The sequence below is a fragment of the Micrasema longulum genome, unplaced genomic scaffold, assembly GCF_059751315.1.
Source record: "Micrasema longulum isolate JH-2025_06_02 unplaced genomic scaffold, ASM5975131v1 h1tg000103l, whole genome shotgun sequence".
Lineage (NCBI taxonomy): Eukaryota > Metazoa > Arthropoda > Insecta > Trichoptera > Brachycentridae > Micrasema > Micrasema longulum.
In genome coordinates, this window is record NW_028277309.1 from 221,881 (window position 1) to 239,155 (window position 17,275).

Genomic DNA, 17,275 nt, shown 5'->3' on the forward strand with positions numbered 1-17,275 from the left:
CAATATCTCGCAGCAGTCTCCTGCAATGGTCTTATCCCTTAGACACACTTGTATACATCTTCTGAAAATGACTTTCGTTTTGGAGACAAAACCACAAAAGAGAAGTATCTCTGAGTGAAAGTCGTTCGTGTATTTGGTATTAAATAATTCAAATACAGGAAAACCTCATACCTCCATTCTGTTGGGATCTCCTCTTGTAACCATAAGACCAGAAATGTGTCAATGACTTTTTTTTAATTGTCTAATATCCAGTACCTTCATAAATTGAAACAATGTCTGAGATTGGAAAGTTGGCGACAAGACAAGTATTTTTTTAGGTCAAAATTCAATATCTGAAATAAATTCAGCACTGGCGGAGAGATCGCGCGGAATAGTTTTAGCAGTGAAAATCTTTCAAACTTGAAATATTGACAGTTCGCGCTCGCGGGAAGTACGAAATAATTTTCCGAACGCGGCGCATGCGCACGAAAATTAGGACGCTCAGAACGTTACGGTTACGAGTATTGTCAAATAACTTTCTATTATTGCCGTTAGATGTCTCCGTTCGGAATAAATACTTTGGAGGTGAATACAACGTGAACATTTTACGTTTACCCTGGAGTTTCCCCCTCTCGTAGCGGGAAATCAATACAAAGACATGTTTAGGGGTGGTTTGACGTTGCTCTCGTGAAAATTTATGTTACTATCAAAGTCTCGGCGGATAGACCCAGCGTAAAAGCGGTAGATTATGTGGCGGACAAATTGTTTTTAAATATCGCTTTAAATTAATTCCAACAGTGCTCGCGAATAAAATTAAATCTGACATGTTTTTATGATATTTTTTGAAACGTTTACTTAATTTCCCAGCGTCTTCTAGTGTGTTCACTGGAGTGCTAAGATGTTTAACTTGACAAGACGCGAAAGCTCTATTGTATTTGTTTTATTATGCTAGGGTTTTCGTCATTTAAACGTGAAAAATAGTTCGCCATGCACCTTCATTTCGAACAAAATACAAGTGCAAAGTGTGACTGCTCTATTCTCTCTCTGTCATGGATGGGCAAAGTGCCAGACGAGCTTCCAGAGGTTTGTTTTCCTAACAATTATATTATTTTCTCTCGTCTGTCTCTCGTATATATTTACTATATGAGCCACTTTCGGCTATTTAAAATAGTTAATATTGTTTCTCTATACTAGCAAATAATACGTAACAATAAAATGTCACTAAGCAAATATATCTATGTAAATGCACATCATTATAAATAATAATTATTGTAATATTTAATATTCTTATTCGTCCTAATTGTGCATAAGTTTCTGTTATTAATTTGACAAATTAACTGGATAATTATTAATACTTAATTAGTGAAATACCTAGCTATCATCGCTAACAATATTTATGTAATTTGTAGGTTGTTTGTTTATTACTGTATATTTATTTTATTTCCCATAGTTAATATTTTGATATGTTTATTTTATAATCTATAATTTATTTTAACATCCCTTTTGTATTTTGTCAACTTTCTTTCTGGCGGTAAAAATAATCCAAATTTATCTACATTATCTACGTGAAATTTTGTAATATGTATTATATCTAATGATATTTTTTAAAATGTATTTTTTAATTAACTATATTTTCTTCTAAATAGGATTCTAGGGTAATTCATTTTTGCTTTAAATATTTTTTTCATATTTATTAGGTGGATCAAATAAAATATACGCAAAAACAATATTTTCATCGCTATGAGAAAATTCAGTGCTTTTTATATATTTATTTATTTGTTTATAGACTATCAAGCAAAGCAAAAAATAAAATAAATACATTTATATATTTTCTTGTATCGTATTATCAGCGCTATGATTTTTTTAATGTTTCGCAATTTTGAAATTACTCTGCCCGTGGCATCACAAGTTCTAGTCGGTGAGTTTTGCTGATTGGCGAGTTGTGTTCTCGGAAACCGGAAATCTATCATTAAATCGGAAAATCGTTTTTATTAATTTTTCATTACTTTTCGAGAAACTTTGACAAACAATTGAATGCTCTAATTTTTACCGCTTGTAATTAACTATTTTTTAAATCCAATTTCCCGCAGCACTGAACTTTCTCATTAAAGTGATTTCGTTAGGTATGTTACCAATAGGTATATGTATTAATTTATTTAATTGAAATGCAGTTTGATTAGACAAAAAATATTTTAACAAAAAAAAAAACTACAAAAAAATCTCTTCGCCAATTATTTTTTTTTACACAACATAATACATTTTTTTAAATTTAACAATAGCTTGTTAGTAAAAATCCTTATAAATATATCGTCAGGATCGCAGTACAACGACGGGTGTGCAAAAAATGGGACATTGACTTTATTTTATATTTGATATTGAAAAAGTTGTACAATTTTTTTTTTTACAGGTTTAAAAAAAATCATGGTGTACTTTTGCACTTATCAAGTTGTGACATAAAATGTAAAAAAAAATCAAACCGCTCTCGCGTAAAGTTTAGGAAAATCAATTGCGTCGATGTTCACGATCCCGACGATATGGAAATATACGTAACTTATATTATTTATATTTTTATTTTTCACCAACGTAGGATTAAAAAAAAATCAAATTGATGTGTCTTTTTAAATTAGGAAAACCCCGAGTCAACAATCACAATTTCAATATCAGAATTTGATGGTGCATAGGGCACTGCATTAGTACACCAAATGCTGCGTATCTCAATCATACGGTAAACAAAAACTAAATTACTATTCTTTTCTTCGGGTGCCAGGCCACGGACCACATCCCGAAATCGTTTTAAAGACCGTGAGTCTTCCTATCGGTTTCACTCATGCAAAAAAGCAATGTTTTTTTTGTTAATAAACGAATTACTCTTTTTTAATTTCATAGATCGTGATTTTAATTGAACTTAGCTTTATTGCCTTCACTGCCTCTTTCACTGTGAGTTTGGCAAATTATATGGGGGGCCTTTTTTGGATATTGTCATTTATCCTCATGACCATATTTCAAACACAAATGGTAGCAAAAACTGTATTTACTTGTATCACAATAGCCTACCTTCATTATAGTAATTTTGTAAATTTAATAACATCAGATTAGATTATTTTTATTATTATTTACACATTTCTTAACTTCGATGCCCCTCATGCAAGTCAAAGATAAATACCATAATCATGTATGTGGCACCGCTTATTTAAAGCTTATTAACTACATTTATTTAATCAAGTCACGGTGATTGTTAGTACTTCGTTTGACAATAACAACACCAAGGGTTAGCAAGGCAAAACTACTTATGTTTAATGGGAAAGAACATCACAAAATATAAGAGACATTGGGTTCCCTGGACAATGCATACAATTCAATTTACCAACCATTTTGCACATTCTCTCAAAGACGAGAACTTCGCAGGTATCGGTCACTACATTATGGGGCACCCCTGAGAATTTCTTGTTTCTCAATCCAAGAGCTAACAAACTGAATAAATAATCTGATATTTTCTCTGTTTTTAACTAAGTCAGGATTTTAGACTGGTCGTGAAACTGGCGTCGCGGATCCGATTCCCGTCAGTTGCAAAAAAGAATCCAAAAAATATTTTCTTCTCAATTGGTCTGGGTTCTGTGGTGTATTTTTCAAAGCTTCCTTCCATATCCTACATTTCCCACCTGCTGACAAGCCTCGAAAAAAGGGGTTTAGCGGGTTATTTCTTTAAAAAATGACCTTGTCATGAATCGAACTCCGGGCGTCAAACATGGTAGGCGAACGCACCATCCAATATGCCACGAGACAGACTAATCTTCTCTCGATTTCATACCCATAATTGTATTTTTCACCCGTCATTGTAAGACTGATCATCTTGCATTCGTGTAACAATGCCCTTTGCACCATTGCGTGTGGATGATGAAATGATGATGACGATGAAATATCTCGTGGAACGAAATGTTTGGTGCAACCACACCCATAATTAAAATGGCTATTTTTTATCTTCTCTTCTTCTCTATGATATATTTTTACTGCCACCTTTTTTCGGATCACTCTGTATAAAATATTTTATTCATTTAATTATGAAACGTGATTGGAAAACGTCAGTGCCATGAAAAAAGGATGGTTTGAGTTTACCCTCAAACGGGAGGTTTTATTAATAACTACCCTTTATACATATTATATAATGATGGCAAGGGGGAGCATTTCAACCTGAATTGAAATCGTAATTAATAATTACAATATAAGTATCAGTAAATAATAACTTTAAAATATATTATCTGCTTTTAAAATGATTGGATCTCGTATTACTAATGAACTTTTTAATGATAAAAGGTTTCGACCGGGTAAACTAATTTCTGTATTATTAATGCTGTCATTTTTATTGTAATATTTGGACAGCTTTTTAAATATAGATATATTGTAATATTACCTACGTAAGAAAAAAATATTTTTTAAATATGGTGGCTAAAAAGCACACACTGAAATACGCGTAATGGAAAATTAAGGTTAATGAAATATTGGGAAATCCGTATTTTGGAATTAATACAGATTTAAAATTTAAGAACGTTTTGCGATAATTATTGTTCCATCTTATAAAAGCATTTTTTAATGGCTGCGTGTCACAAAATGTCCCCTTAAAGCGAAATAATTGTCATAAAAATAAATATTATGTGGACTTCCGTTCGTTTTTTTACAAAATAAAAACCGCCGTAGTCAATTATGTAAAACATTTATAATATATTAAATAATTATTGTTGTAATTTACAAATTACATCAGAGTTGGAGAGCATTTTAAAGAAGGGAATATTTTGTCTAAAAACATTTGGACTAACTCAAAATATTGTAATTATTATTGCCCTTTAATAACCTTGCTTACGGAATATTACTTGGACATTTTGAAATTTATTAGGCTATTGAATGCAATTCAACACCTAAAATATCAACTAAGTAGGTATTAAGGATTTTTAAATATAATGTGTTAATTGTACCGACCTACGTAAGATTAAAATATTATTAACATAGTTGTGCATCATATATACATATATTGTAAAGTGTTCACATTCGTAAAAAATACACTGTAGATATAAATTATTTTTTTTAGAATTAGAATCGTAAAATCAACTTAGCTGGGTACATCTTGAATGATCTGTTCACTAGAGTATCTTGTTTGTGATATTTCTGGTAATTTTGAAGAGCTCTTCTTGAGAGCTCTCGGTGCCAGTGAGAGGATGAGAGAAAAGAAAAGAGAAGAGAGAGAAATAATAAGAAGGGTTAGGTACTCGTAAAGGGGAGCGCTTTCATTCCATCTTCTAGAGCACATCTTGAGAAACAACATAAAGAAGAGTGTACACATAAGTGAACTTGTGAAGATGCCATTCGTTTGCGAATGATACTAATAATCTACAGTTCTGGGAAAATTCAAATATTTCAACATTGTTTTTATCTACAAGTTTACAAGTTATCAACTTGCCTAATACTTTTGACTCTAATCGTAATAATGGTACTTATTTAAAACACTTAAGGATTCATCATAATTTCCTTATCCACTCCCAATGGTTCATAGGGCACAGTACTGGTCAACCAAATGCACCGTATCTCGAATGTAAAACGACCTTTCGAACCGACGTTTCGTGTTGACCTTGCCAGGAATCCACAACTCGGGATCAATATCACATTTAAAAAAAACAAATCAAATATGTTTCAAATTAATTCACCATTCTGACAATTCCAGTTGGGAGCAAAATCTGCAATTAATTGGCCAAACAAGAGTGACCCGTGAGTTTATAAATATGTAGGAATTATGCACGTGGAAATCATGGGAGCTCCTACCCATTTGGTGGTGACAGAAGAAAACGATGTCGCGCGTTGATGTTGTATTTATTACATGTAACCGAGAGGGTAACTACATAAGCCTTTTTACTTTAGTTATTAACTGTGTAAGTATTGAACTATCTGACTACAAGTTGGAACTGTCTGAGGTGTTGACTAACTAAAAATACTACCACTTATATTATATCGTTATTGTCCAGTATTCATTTTACTTCCTGGTGGGATTTTGTGGTCGTGTACTACGATTTTTTATCCGCTAGTATCAGCACTTTTTTATTAGTAATTTGGGTGTTTTGACAATCTATTGTTTACACATAGCAAGTGTTCATGATTAAATTTCTTCACTGTCAGATGACAGTGGGTATTCGTTTCCGGGTGGACTTGCAGTCACAGAATACTTACAGATATCATTATGATTTACTTTTTGATACCTTTGGATAATGACTGAATATCGGTAAATTGAAAAAAACACTTATTCGAACTTATGTTTATACAAAATGTAAATAATTAATATTTGAATAGTGTTATTTTTGTTGGAAAAAGAGAAGTCGGCTGCCACATACATTAAGCAAGGCTTGCGTTAATTGAACTGCCCTTTTCAACAAAGAACATAGAAATCTATTTGATTTTAAAGCAATGGACTTATAAAAATAGAAAATGCAATATTCGCTCGAATGCGCGCATCCAGGGCCGAACTCCACACAGGCTAACTGCTAATTAACTAGGTTAGGGTTGAACACAATGTAAGCATATAAAAATTATGCTACATATACACGCAAACTGTTTCATGCAGGTACAACAAATGACAATTTATTTTTAAACAGAAAAATAAAACGTTAATGTACTTTCTAAGAATTTTAAGCATGATATTTTCATGAGATTGAAACTAATACGACACCTGAAACCTGAAATTAAAACCACGTTAAATAACCAAGAACTAAAAGTCATTACATGCCGCCGTTGACACATTGATAAATAGACGCGCCCTATAAAGTAAAATATTTTTAAAAGTATTGACACGAAAACGTACCCATAGTTAGTTAGTAGTAGTTAAGTTTGTTTATTTACACCAGAGCTGCATTCAACGATTATGCATATGGTACCAATTGGAGGATACTCATTTTTAAAATGTATTTTAACGTCATCAATCAATATTCGTTTTTGGTGGATCCCAATTAGATTCTTTCCTGAAATTCCTTATCATTTCGATCCATTTATTTATTTTCACTGGATTTTGGGAATGAAAAAAGAATATCAACTCACATCCATTATATTATTTTAAAAACGTATTCCTATCAGTGCAGCCCTGCAAGTAAAAAGAGCTTCGCAGTTGTGCCGCTAGACATACTTGCACATAGACATAGAAGCAGTTGCACATAGACTAGACATAGACATAGAAGTTACACAATCCTTTTACTATGTTTATCCGAAATGTTTTGGCACGCTTTTATGATACAACCGGGCATTTTGGTTTTAAATTTGGCCACCTAATTGGGCCATCACAACCTATCCATTTTTGAGGTACTCCCGGTTTAAGTAATGTCTTTACTGTTAAAGCATAATGACAGGGAGCACCGTCATTTTGAAACCACATCCTTTGTCCAATATCTAAATTGACATCTTCTAAAAGCTCAAAAAGGTCATTTTGAAGAAAATTTAAACAACTTTCACCATTAAAACGTTGTGGCAACTCAAAATGTCCTATAATGTTTTTGTTTAATATTGGAATATTGGACTGGAGTCCATAAATTAACACTAAATTGGTATTGAAATTTTGGATGTCGTGATATTTGAGGGTTTTCTATAGCTCAGCTATGATAATTTTGAAAATATTGAATACGCCTTCTCTTTTGAAATGTGACTCATCTGTCCACAATTTCTTCTAGCACAACACTGACACGATCGGGAGATAAATAATTAGTGTCAAAAATTCTGGAAATTGAGTTCTCACAAATATAATAAAGACGTTGTTTGGAAAGATTTAATTTTTCCTATCTAGCTATTGTAAACGTCACAAACATGAAACTCTTAACGAAATCTCGCCTTCACTTTCTACCCCTACTCGAGCTTTTTAATATGCATTTGAACAAGTGTAGCCAGCACCAGCGATTTATTTGTGTTATTTCGTTCGCTTAGACTATGATATGTTTATTATTTATGTATTTATTTGTAGATCTCAAGTATTTAATACCGCACTGCAGAAAATAGCGGCTCAGTATTTTGACGCAATACTCTTGATCCTGCACTGGTCAAAATTACCCGCTTCCATTGGCCGCGTAAATATTTTAAATCGACCTACAAAAGACATAAATCACAATGTAAAATAATAATATACATTCAATCATTCTATACTGTATAGAATTCTTATTGCAGACGTGTTTATGCTCCATAACCCTTTCAAGGTTCATCGTTTTTCAATTTAAATCGGATACCTTTTGTGTTACTTAAATCGTATTTTAGAGTATTGTTAGAACGTATATACACATATTGTATATATTAAACACGTGGAAAAGTTGCCTACAATGTTTGAAATTTTAAAAATGCTCATATCATGCTTCCCGTCTTATGATATCTTCCACCTTGAAATTTGATGGGCATTTATATATTATATTTTATATTGCAAATATTGTTAAAGAACATTTTAATCGTCTAAGTAATTCTTAGAATAAGTATTTTACGCTATTATAAGAATAATTAATATTAATTGAATGCGTTACATTAAGATACATTTAAAAAAACTTTTAAATGTCAGATTTAGGTTTACCTAAATCTAAATACGAACACTTTTTAAGATTTCGGAATAATATTATTTTTTATTTTTTATCTTCATAATTATTGTTCCCTTCAAGAAATGTAAATATACGTAATATGTTCACATTTTGCGAGTAATTCTATGTCTGGTTAAGATCTTTCGCACTATTCAGATCAATGATTTCATACTTACGATACCAACCTGTATGTATTAGAATTCAAGATTATTCCTATCGTCGTCGTTTTTTCAGTATTTTTTATATTTAACCAATTGTGAGTCGTCACATCGTTTTATTTACTTTTAATTAAAGCGAGTATCAATAATTCCATTCGTAGAAACGAGTTTGGTAAATTATTTGATGAAGAAGGTCGGTTCGTCTAGACAATTTCATCCCTTCCTGTAAAAAGGTCGAAATATAATTTCGTAAAAAAAATACGAAATGATATGGAAACACGAACGCTGATGTAAAAGAAGACAAAATATTAGTAAGTGAAATCACATTGCTTTGTTGTCATAATTGATAGTACGGTACCTACGATAATAATTGCAATATACATTTCTGAAGGGTCCGGAATACTTAAATCACACAATACAATACGAAATGAGAAAATAACATTTGATAGAACAGAATAACACGGAGGTAAATATAATGTATCTCCATATAATGATGATGATGGAAATTAAACATCTCTGGATGAATCCTACATTCTATGTTATTAGTTTTACAAAGGTATGTTTACCTACTTATTTTTTATTCTTGACCATTCTTTATCTTATATTTTATCGTCTCAGTATATTAATTTTGTGGTTATTATAACCTAGGTACTTTATTATAAAGGTCGTTTGAATTATTTTATCATGTCACGACAGATGTGATCTTTCTTTTTTGAATGTTTTCATTCGGGTACATTCAAAAAATTCTTTAACACCATGTTCATTTTTCTACTCATGTTAAAATGAACAGGATAAGAATTAAGTTTACGCGATAAAAAAAAACAATTAGTTAATTGGAGAAAGAATCGTATTTTTTTAAAAAGCTATTAGATAAATAAAATAACTTTGATTGGGAGAACGTTTTTTTAATTACTTTCAGATTTGATTCCGTAAGATTTTTTGTGTAATTAATTAAAATATTATTATAAATATTTTTTTCAAGCTTACATCTAAATAATGACGTTTTTGGATGTAGCAAAATGATTACATTTCTAAAATAATATACATAAACTCGCACCGCTATCCTCCATAACCTTTGAATTGGCATATTATTTTATGGGACTGTGCGTATTTTTCCTTAACGATTTCTTTAGGATTATTTACGTATAAATTTTTGATAGATACGCTTATAAGAAATTTCTGGCACTATCTACACACGCATGAATGCTTCTTTCATATTTCTTTTCACTTTAACTTCACCGTCTATGCCGATCGTCTATCGTCTATTCGCAGATGCGTAGAATGAGAGGAAACGAATAATAAGAAATTAAAGTTCATCGAAGAGGGGTGATAATATAAGAGGCACGGGTAGGTGCGGTCGGTAGTCGGTATGGAGAATTATTGATGGCTTTCGAAGAGGTGTCAATATCGGAGGGAGCGCCAACGCAAACAATCGGATCACAACGTGATCGATGCTTGAATTAGTAATCCGAAATGGGATTACATTGTGTTTCGGAAGAAAGGAGGGTTGCATGACGTGAAGCCTAATTGACGACTATTTTATACAGTGCACAATAGATCCTTGATCGTAAAAAATATCACAATGCATTAACTGTTATAAATATAATTCCATTCGGTTTTAATTCATCCAATTTCTAGATAAAATCTGCAAATATATCTATGCATTAGTATTGATGATAATTTTTCTTGTTTGTGTCGATCGGCTCCTGGTACCACCAGCGCAGCGTCCGCCCTAGATCTTCAGTATTCCGTTGTCCCGTCGCCGACATTTTTTTTGGGACAGCTTTTTTCCCGCCAATACTTCTTTTCCATTATTTTTTCTACAACATTATCAGGCGGAGCAATGTATATTTCATACTTTACATCTTGACGGTTCAATATGTGTTATCAGTGTAATTGAGTTACACTATTTTTTTTATTTTATTTATTTGGATAACCAACAGCTATAATTATCTTATATATATAACAAAACAAATAACAAATAAGCCAATTACAGGTTTTCACAAGTAGCATCACAGTAAGTTAAAAAAGATTCTCGAACATAAAATGAATAGTAATTTAATGTAAATTCAAAAGACAAGAAAAATACTACGAATTATTTCGAAAGCAAACGCCGTCCGTCATTAAGATTATTTGCAAATAAATATATGTTAAATGATTTATTTATTACATAAAAAAATATTAAAAGTTCGCCGTAAATATGAATTTTGCCTATAATTAGATGAGACAAAAGGTATGTGAAGAAGAAGGTTATTTCTTAGAACTTTGGAAGGAACATTGATAGAAAGTTTGCATAGTAGTTCAGGAAAGTCGATTGAACCAGACGCAATTTTTAGTTAATAAATTATATCCGCTATTTCACGACGTTTTTGCAGATGAAATAGGTGATGTTTAATGAATACGATTTGATTAGTTGGAAAAGAATGATAGCGATAGTATTGACAAAAAAATGTAATTGAGTATTAGAATTTTTGATACATTTTTGTACGACACACATTGCATCGAACCAAACTTGTGTTTCGTAGGTTTCCCATGTGTATTTTTTAATAATTTTGAATCAGTAATGCATGCTCATAACTTATTAGTGTAAAACATCACCATTAAATTCATATTATAATTCATCTCCACGCTGCATCACATTATTTTCACCGCGGAAAACCATTATCTAGCAACCATTGTCAAAAATACTATACTAGAACGTTCATCTAAATCAGAGGTTTCCAAACTTTTTTGTGTCGTAGACCCCTTGCCATGTTTTTCGGTTTTTGGTAGACTACTTACCTGATATTGTGTTTTCATAAATTTCTAACTGTAGTGAAGTTTAGTGTTAAAAACTTAAAGTTAAAACAAATGTTAAGTTTTATACATTTATTAATTGAATTTAAATTAAAACTACTCAAAATAAAATTTTGTATCTGTTATATAAAATAAACGTAACATAAAATAAACATAAAATAAACTAAGCAATAAGTAAATGTTTTTAGTGGGAAGGATGAACCTTGCTTGCTTTAATAATAAATTATCAACATTTGGCGTCAATTTTGTCAGGTTTAATCTTAAATCTCCTCGGCCAATGATGTCCAGTCTGTTTCTTTTTTTCGTTAGGAGATTGGTAACAGCGCTGAACCTCCTTTCCACTAGGTATGATGATGGAAAGGAAATTAAAAATTTGCTCGCTATATTCCATAATACAGGATAAGTAACAGGTATGTTTTTTTGCAGCCAGAAGTACAGAAGTACTACCAGTGTATGTTGAGATCCACTATCGTGGACCCCTATTTTCATTTCATGTACCCCCAAATTATTTTTTCGTTGACGTAGACCCCTTGCAGGTTGTCATAGACCCCTGGGGGTCGATATAGTCCACGTTGGGAATCACTGATCTAAATAGTTAGATATTTGTATATTTGGTACTATTTACGGATCTTCAAAGTTTAACAAACTAAAGAATAAATATGTGAATAAATTTATAGGATGGAAGAATAAGTGTACCTTAATAAAAAAAACACATTGACATTGTGAAAATAAACATAGTTTATGGACGAATAAATACATATCAATGTTTAACTAAACTTTATACTTTGAAACCCTTTATTTTAAGGTCTCCTGGGAAATCTATTTTCTCAACAAACGAGAAATTTATCTTCTTTTTGAACTGCCAATAACATTCCCCTTTCTAGGATATCTTTCTAGACCCTTTTGAGGTTTGAAACCACCGTTCATTATGCACTACGATAAGAATAAAAGTAGCTACACAAAACCCCTCAAACATCTAAAAAAATATATATATCCCAAAACCAGGTCACCGCGTGTTTGCAACCAATTTTACTAAGAATGTAATAAATTATTGTTCATTAATTCCAAACACGGTACATTATTTAATTAAAGGACGACTTTATCATGATTCAAGAATCATTATGATTGTAGAACGACTTAATTTATACTGTAATTTAAAGCAGGGTTTTTATTTTCTGATTGAATTATGAAAAAAAAGCGTTTGAATTCCCTTTTTCAATTTAGACTTCAGAGCGGAGGGTTAGTCAGAAATTAACTGAATTTCCATCCCCATACAACATTTGATTAGGTACTACGGTACCAGTGAAGTAAATGGTCATATTAACGATGTATTGAAAAAAAACAAGTCAAATAATGATATCAATATGTTTCCTTTTTGGGTGATACCGTGTGTGTTGGATTTGTTCCGACGTTTCGGCTACCATTGCAGGGGCCATCTTCAGGGTAAACCGAATGTTTTGTAGAAAAAAGTGTGTGTTTAAGTACTAGTAATTTGTACCGTGTTTACACGGTATCACCCAAAAAGGAAACATATTGATAACAGTGACCGTGAAAACCTTCGCACCTATTCAAATAATGTTAGTCAATAAATGTATAGAAACATGTTGAATTTGTACATTGTTTCTTGCACCACGACAGGCCAAGAAGCCCAATTACACTGGAAAAGAAGTCCATATAATAACATCCATGTTTGAGAAAAACGCATCTTATTGTTGTGATCGAACCAGGAGTGGAACACGTACGTTAGAGTGGGCCGATGATGTATGAGGTTTTTTATTTTTTTAGACATCAAAGTGAAAGGGGTCTAAAAAGTTGCATTTTGGATCACATTGAACGTAAAAATTATTTAAAAAAATATTCCATACTACTTTTGGCCCTCAACCGAGGTTTGAAGTTTATCACTGTCTGAACATTTTGTTATTATCTATATTGATAAAATTATTTTATGTTAGTAAAGAAATAACTTAATCACATTACAAATTCAAACGCGCTTTAAAACTACCGAAATGGAAAAAGTTTACACTCAGCGGAACTAATTCCGTCGAGCGCCTGGGTAATATTGACGAAAACAATGGCCTATTAAAACAATGCTACCCATTTATTACAAAACAAAGTGCTACTCACGCCCTTAGATGTTTATTTAATAAGGTTTAATGCACATTATAACATTTAATTAGACTGATGTTCTTACTTAAATACGAAATAACAGCCGGTTTACTAAAAACAATCGACTTTTTCGAAAACTTCAAGCCTGGTTGAGGGCCAAAAGTAGTATCGAATATTTTTTGCATTCTGAGTAATCCAAAAGCCAACTTTTTAGACCCCTTTCATTTCAAAATTCGGAAAAAAAAAATATTGGCCCTCCCTAACGTACGTGTCGTACGTGCAGGCAACATTTTAGCCACTATGAGACTGCCAAGTGATGTAAATTTATTATGGTGTACAATTTTGTACCTTTTTTTATTTTTCGAATAAATACTTATTTGGTAGTTTTTATTGTCAAGACATATCGAGGCTATACTGTCACAATGCATTAAGTCAACAGCCTTTACATATTTCGAATATTTTAAAATATAGGTGCAAGATGTCTTAACTTAACAAATAAAATTTTAAAAAAATTGGGAAAAATAATGCGAAAGAATAAAAAACCTTCGAATGCGATTATAACGGAATTTATTTAAATGACTTAATTGCATTCTGTCAGCAAAGCCTCGATACATAAACTATGAAAAATATTATACTCACTGTGACATTTTCGCGTGAATTATAGCACCTTTATTTGTAAATGTTATTAAATATTTGTACATAACCGCTTACCGAATTTTCTATCTCTACCGATTTCGAGACGTACCCGTCTCTTCGTCAGGGCACCAATTAAACCAACATGCAAACCAACATGCAAAACCCACTATACACCTTCATCATATTTGTTGCACAAAAACATAAAACCAACATGACATGCATTTTAATAAGCACATGCACTGATTAGGACAAACATGCACTGATTAAATTATGAAAATATTCTGTTGTTTGAGAATTAATTTAATTTAAGAAAAGTCAGTAAGTGGTTATATACAAATATTTAATAACATTTAGTAAAATGTTTGACCACAAAGTTAATAGTTTAACTATCAATAACACCTTTATTAGTGTTTGGACCGACTGAAAGCTACAGCATTTATGGTTAACTTAAATTTTTATTTTAGCAAAAGAATAAGTGCCCTCCAAACTATATATTTGTATTTCAATAAGTTGTTTAATCATTGGAGTCATAAATAAAGGACAAATAAACAAGACTAAAACAAATTCAGTTCAATTCCTAATTTCCGTTTATTAGGCATTAGTTCTATTTCGAACACAACTGAATTCTTAGTTCCTCTCCGTATGGAGTATTTTTTAGATAGTCAATCCTATTATTTATTAATAAAACAAAAAAAAACACCTACTGAAAGGCACGGTGTTACTTATAACTTGTAACCTACACATTATACTAGTATTATAAATATTCGAATAACGCTTGGAAATATAGAGGCACCAATAAAATTCGTTTTCAAAGCAAAATCAAACATTTCCAGCGGGTGTCGATGGTGGGTTTTTTACCCATGCAATTTTCTTTTCAATTCCAGTTCTATCTGTTGACATTTTTCTCATTCCACATTCCCGATAGATATTGAAAAAAGCTTCTTCATGTTATTTTTAGTTTCAACTTTTCATCAGCAACCTTAGAGCAACTAATGTGCTTTAGCATAAAATAATTTATTCTGTGGACTTTACCTTCGTTAAAACGAATATTTACACAGTAAAAAAACATCAATGAAAATTTTTTGAACTTTCAGATGTTAATTAAAAACCAAAATGTATTTTCGGTAATGATTCCATTATGGTAGGTTTGAAATTTCGTACTATTTATATGGCACTTAAAGCTTGAGGTTGGTAGAGTATTTTTCGTTTTTTATCAAATTACCTAACGCTGGCAAACTTATTCGTTTTGTGGGTTATGAAAAAAAAAACAAAATCCCCAGGGACCGTTTTTTAGATCTCCGGTTATATTCGTTTTATCCTTTTCATTGCAATATTAAATACCTACGTTTGACGTTATCCTGGTCTCTGCAACCTGAAGCGTAATTTCGATAATCAAATAAATTAAATGAAGTAATTGATATTAATAAATGCGATCAATTATTACTAAAAGCAACATTCCGATATTGGTAGATATTCTGATTTTTTTTTCAAGTAAATAATGACATTTCAACATACTGTATTAGTTTACGTGCGAATTAGGAAAAAAATAATATGAAAATAATGTTGGTAGCTTGGGTTTTTCGTTTTCAGGGCGCATATTGAAAGTTCGTGTGCAGTCCGAAACGTCAAAAACTACGTTTTATGTAGACACGGAGAAAGATATTCCATATTCAATCATAAGTGAATGTACCGAAATATTTCCGAGATTTTTATTTTGTTACTTATGTAAAAAAAAAAGATTCAAATTTATTTTTTAGTTTGGTTTGTTGGAACAAATAAAAAATTGCTAAATAGCAATTAACCCGCCAAATACAGCGTAGAAAGTTTTGAAATAAAAAAAAAAATATTCAACCGACCTAATACTATGCAAATTTTTCACGAATGTGATTAAAAAATGGAACTCAAGCATATTTTAATATTATATTTTTAAAACTATAAACTGTCAGGATGATCATATATATACACGTAGGGTGATTTTATATAATATTCATAATCAGTGTTTGATATTAATTTGAACTTCAAAATTTTATATTAAATTACTGCTGCAAAATAAACAAAAAAATATTGTAATATTCAATACTTACATTATATTAATAAATCGCAGGTACACTTAAAATTTAAATAAATAATATTGTATGACTTATTCCATATTTATAACTGTTGGGCGTAAATAATAAATTGTGCAATAATGAGTTACCATATTTCTCATAACCATTCTTTAGTTTATGTAGAAGTTATTAGGAAAATAATTGGGTTGGAAAATAATATTATGTTAGTGGATAAGTAATATTATTGTACCCCGGAGATATCGCGTATATAGGAAACATATTAAAAAAGTTTATTCAATGGTATTTGCATTTATGATTATGTATTTACATGTTCTGTCTTATGGTTTCTTGTAACAAGAAAATACTCTGGCGCACGCTTTAGTTAAAGTTATTGGTTATGTCGCTAGAGAAGGTTAAGGTTTATGATCGGAAAAGTTACCCCATTCTCTTATATTCAAAATCGATAATCCTTTATTATCTTTAATACCTAGGTGAATCATTGTATAATACCTTTAGCTTTTGTACGTTTTCTATTAATGCCTAAAATATAGTTTAACCTATTCACGGATTACCTTTAAGTATTTAAGGATAAGTAGATACATAAAAGTGTAAGCCGGCTTTTTAATTATTTTTTTTGTAAAAAAAACAAATATTTGAATCTGCTTCTTAAATAATTTATCAAATAACATAAGTCAAGTCTTGTAAGGTCGTAAACGATATAAATAATTACCCATTGATAGAATTAACTAGAATTTTCCGTACATTAAGAAATTAATGAAAATTCGATTAATGCTTATACCAAAAATATTTTATTCAAATATCCAATCTCGTTTCTTGGAAAATTCAAGATTATTTGATCAATAATCTGTCCAAAGTCAACAATATTAGGAATAAGCAGGTAAATTTTATGTAGATATACACGGGCTGGATTATATAATAATACCTAGATCGAAGTTAAAAAAACTAAGGAAATATT

General features: G+C 31.1%; 1 protein-coding gene across 1 annotated transcript in view; it reads left to right on the plus strand.

The window, feature by feature from the left end:
- Window positions 1-532: 532 nt before the first annotated feature.
- Window positions 533-17,275, plus strand: part of LOC148284628 (tubby-related protein 4-like) — a 75,551-nt gene continuing 58,808 nt past the window's right edge. Inside the window, 1 exon segment of the mRNA XM_088237557.1 lies at window positions 533-1,062. Coding sequence (XP_088093683.1) covers window positions 967-1,062 — 96 coding nt within the window. The 5' untranslated portion in view covers window positions 533-966.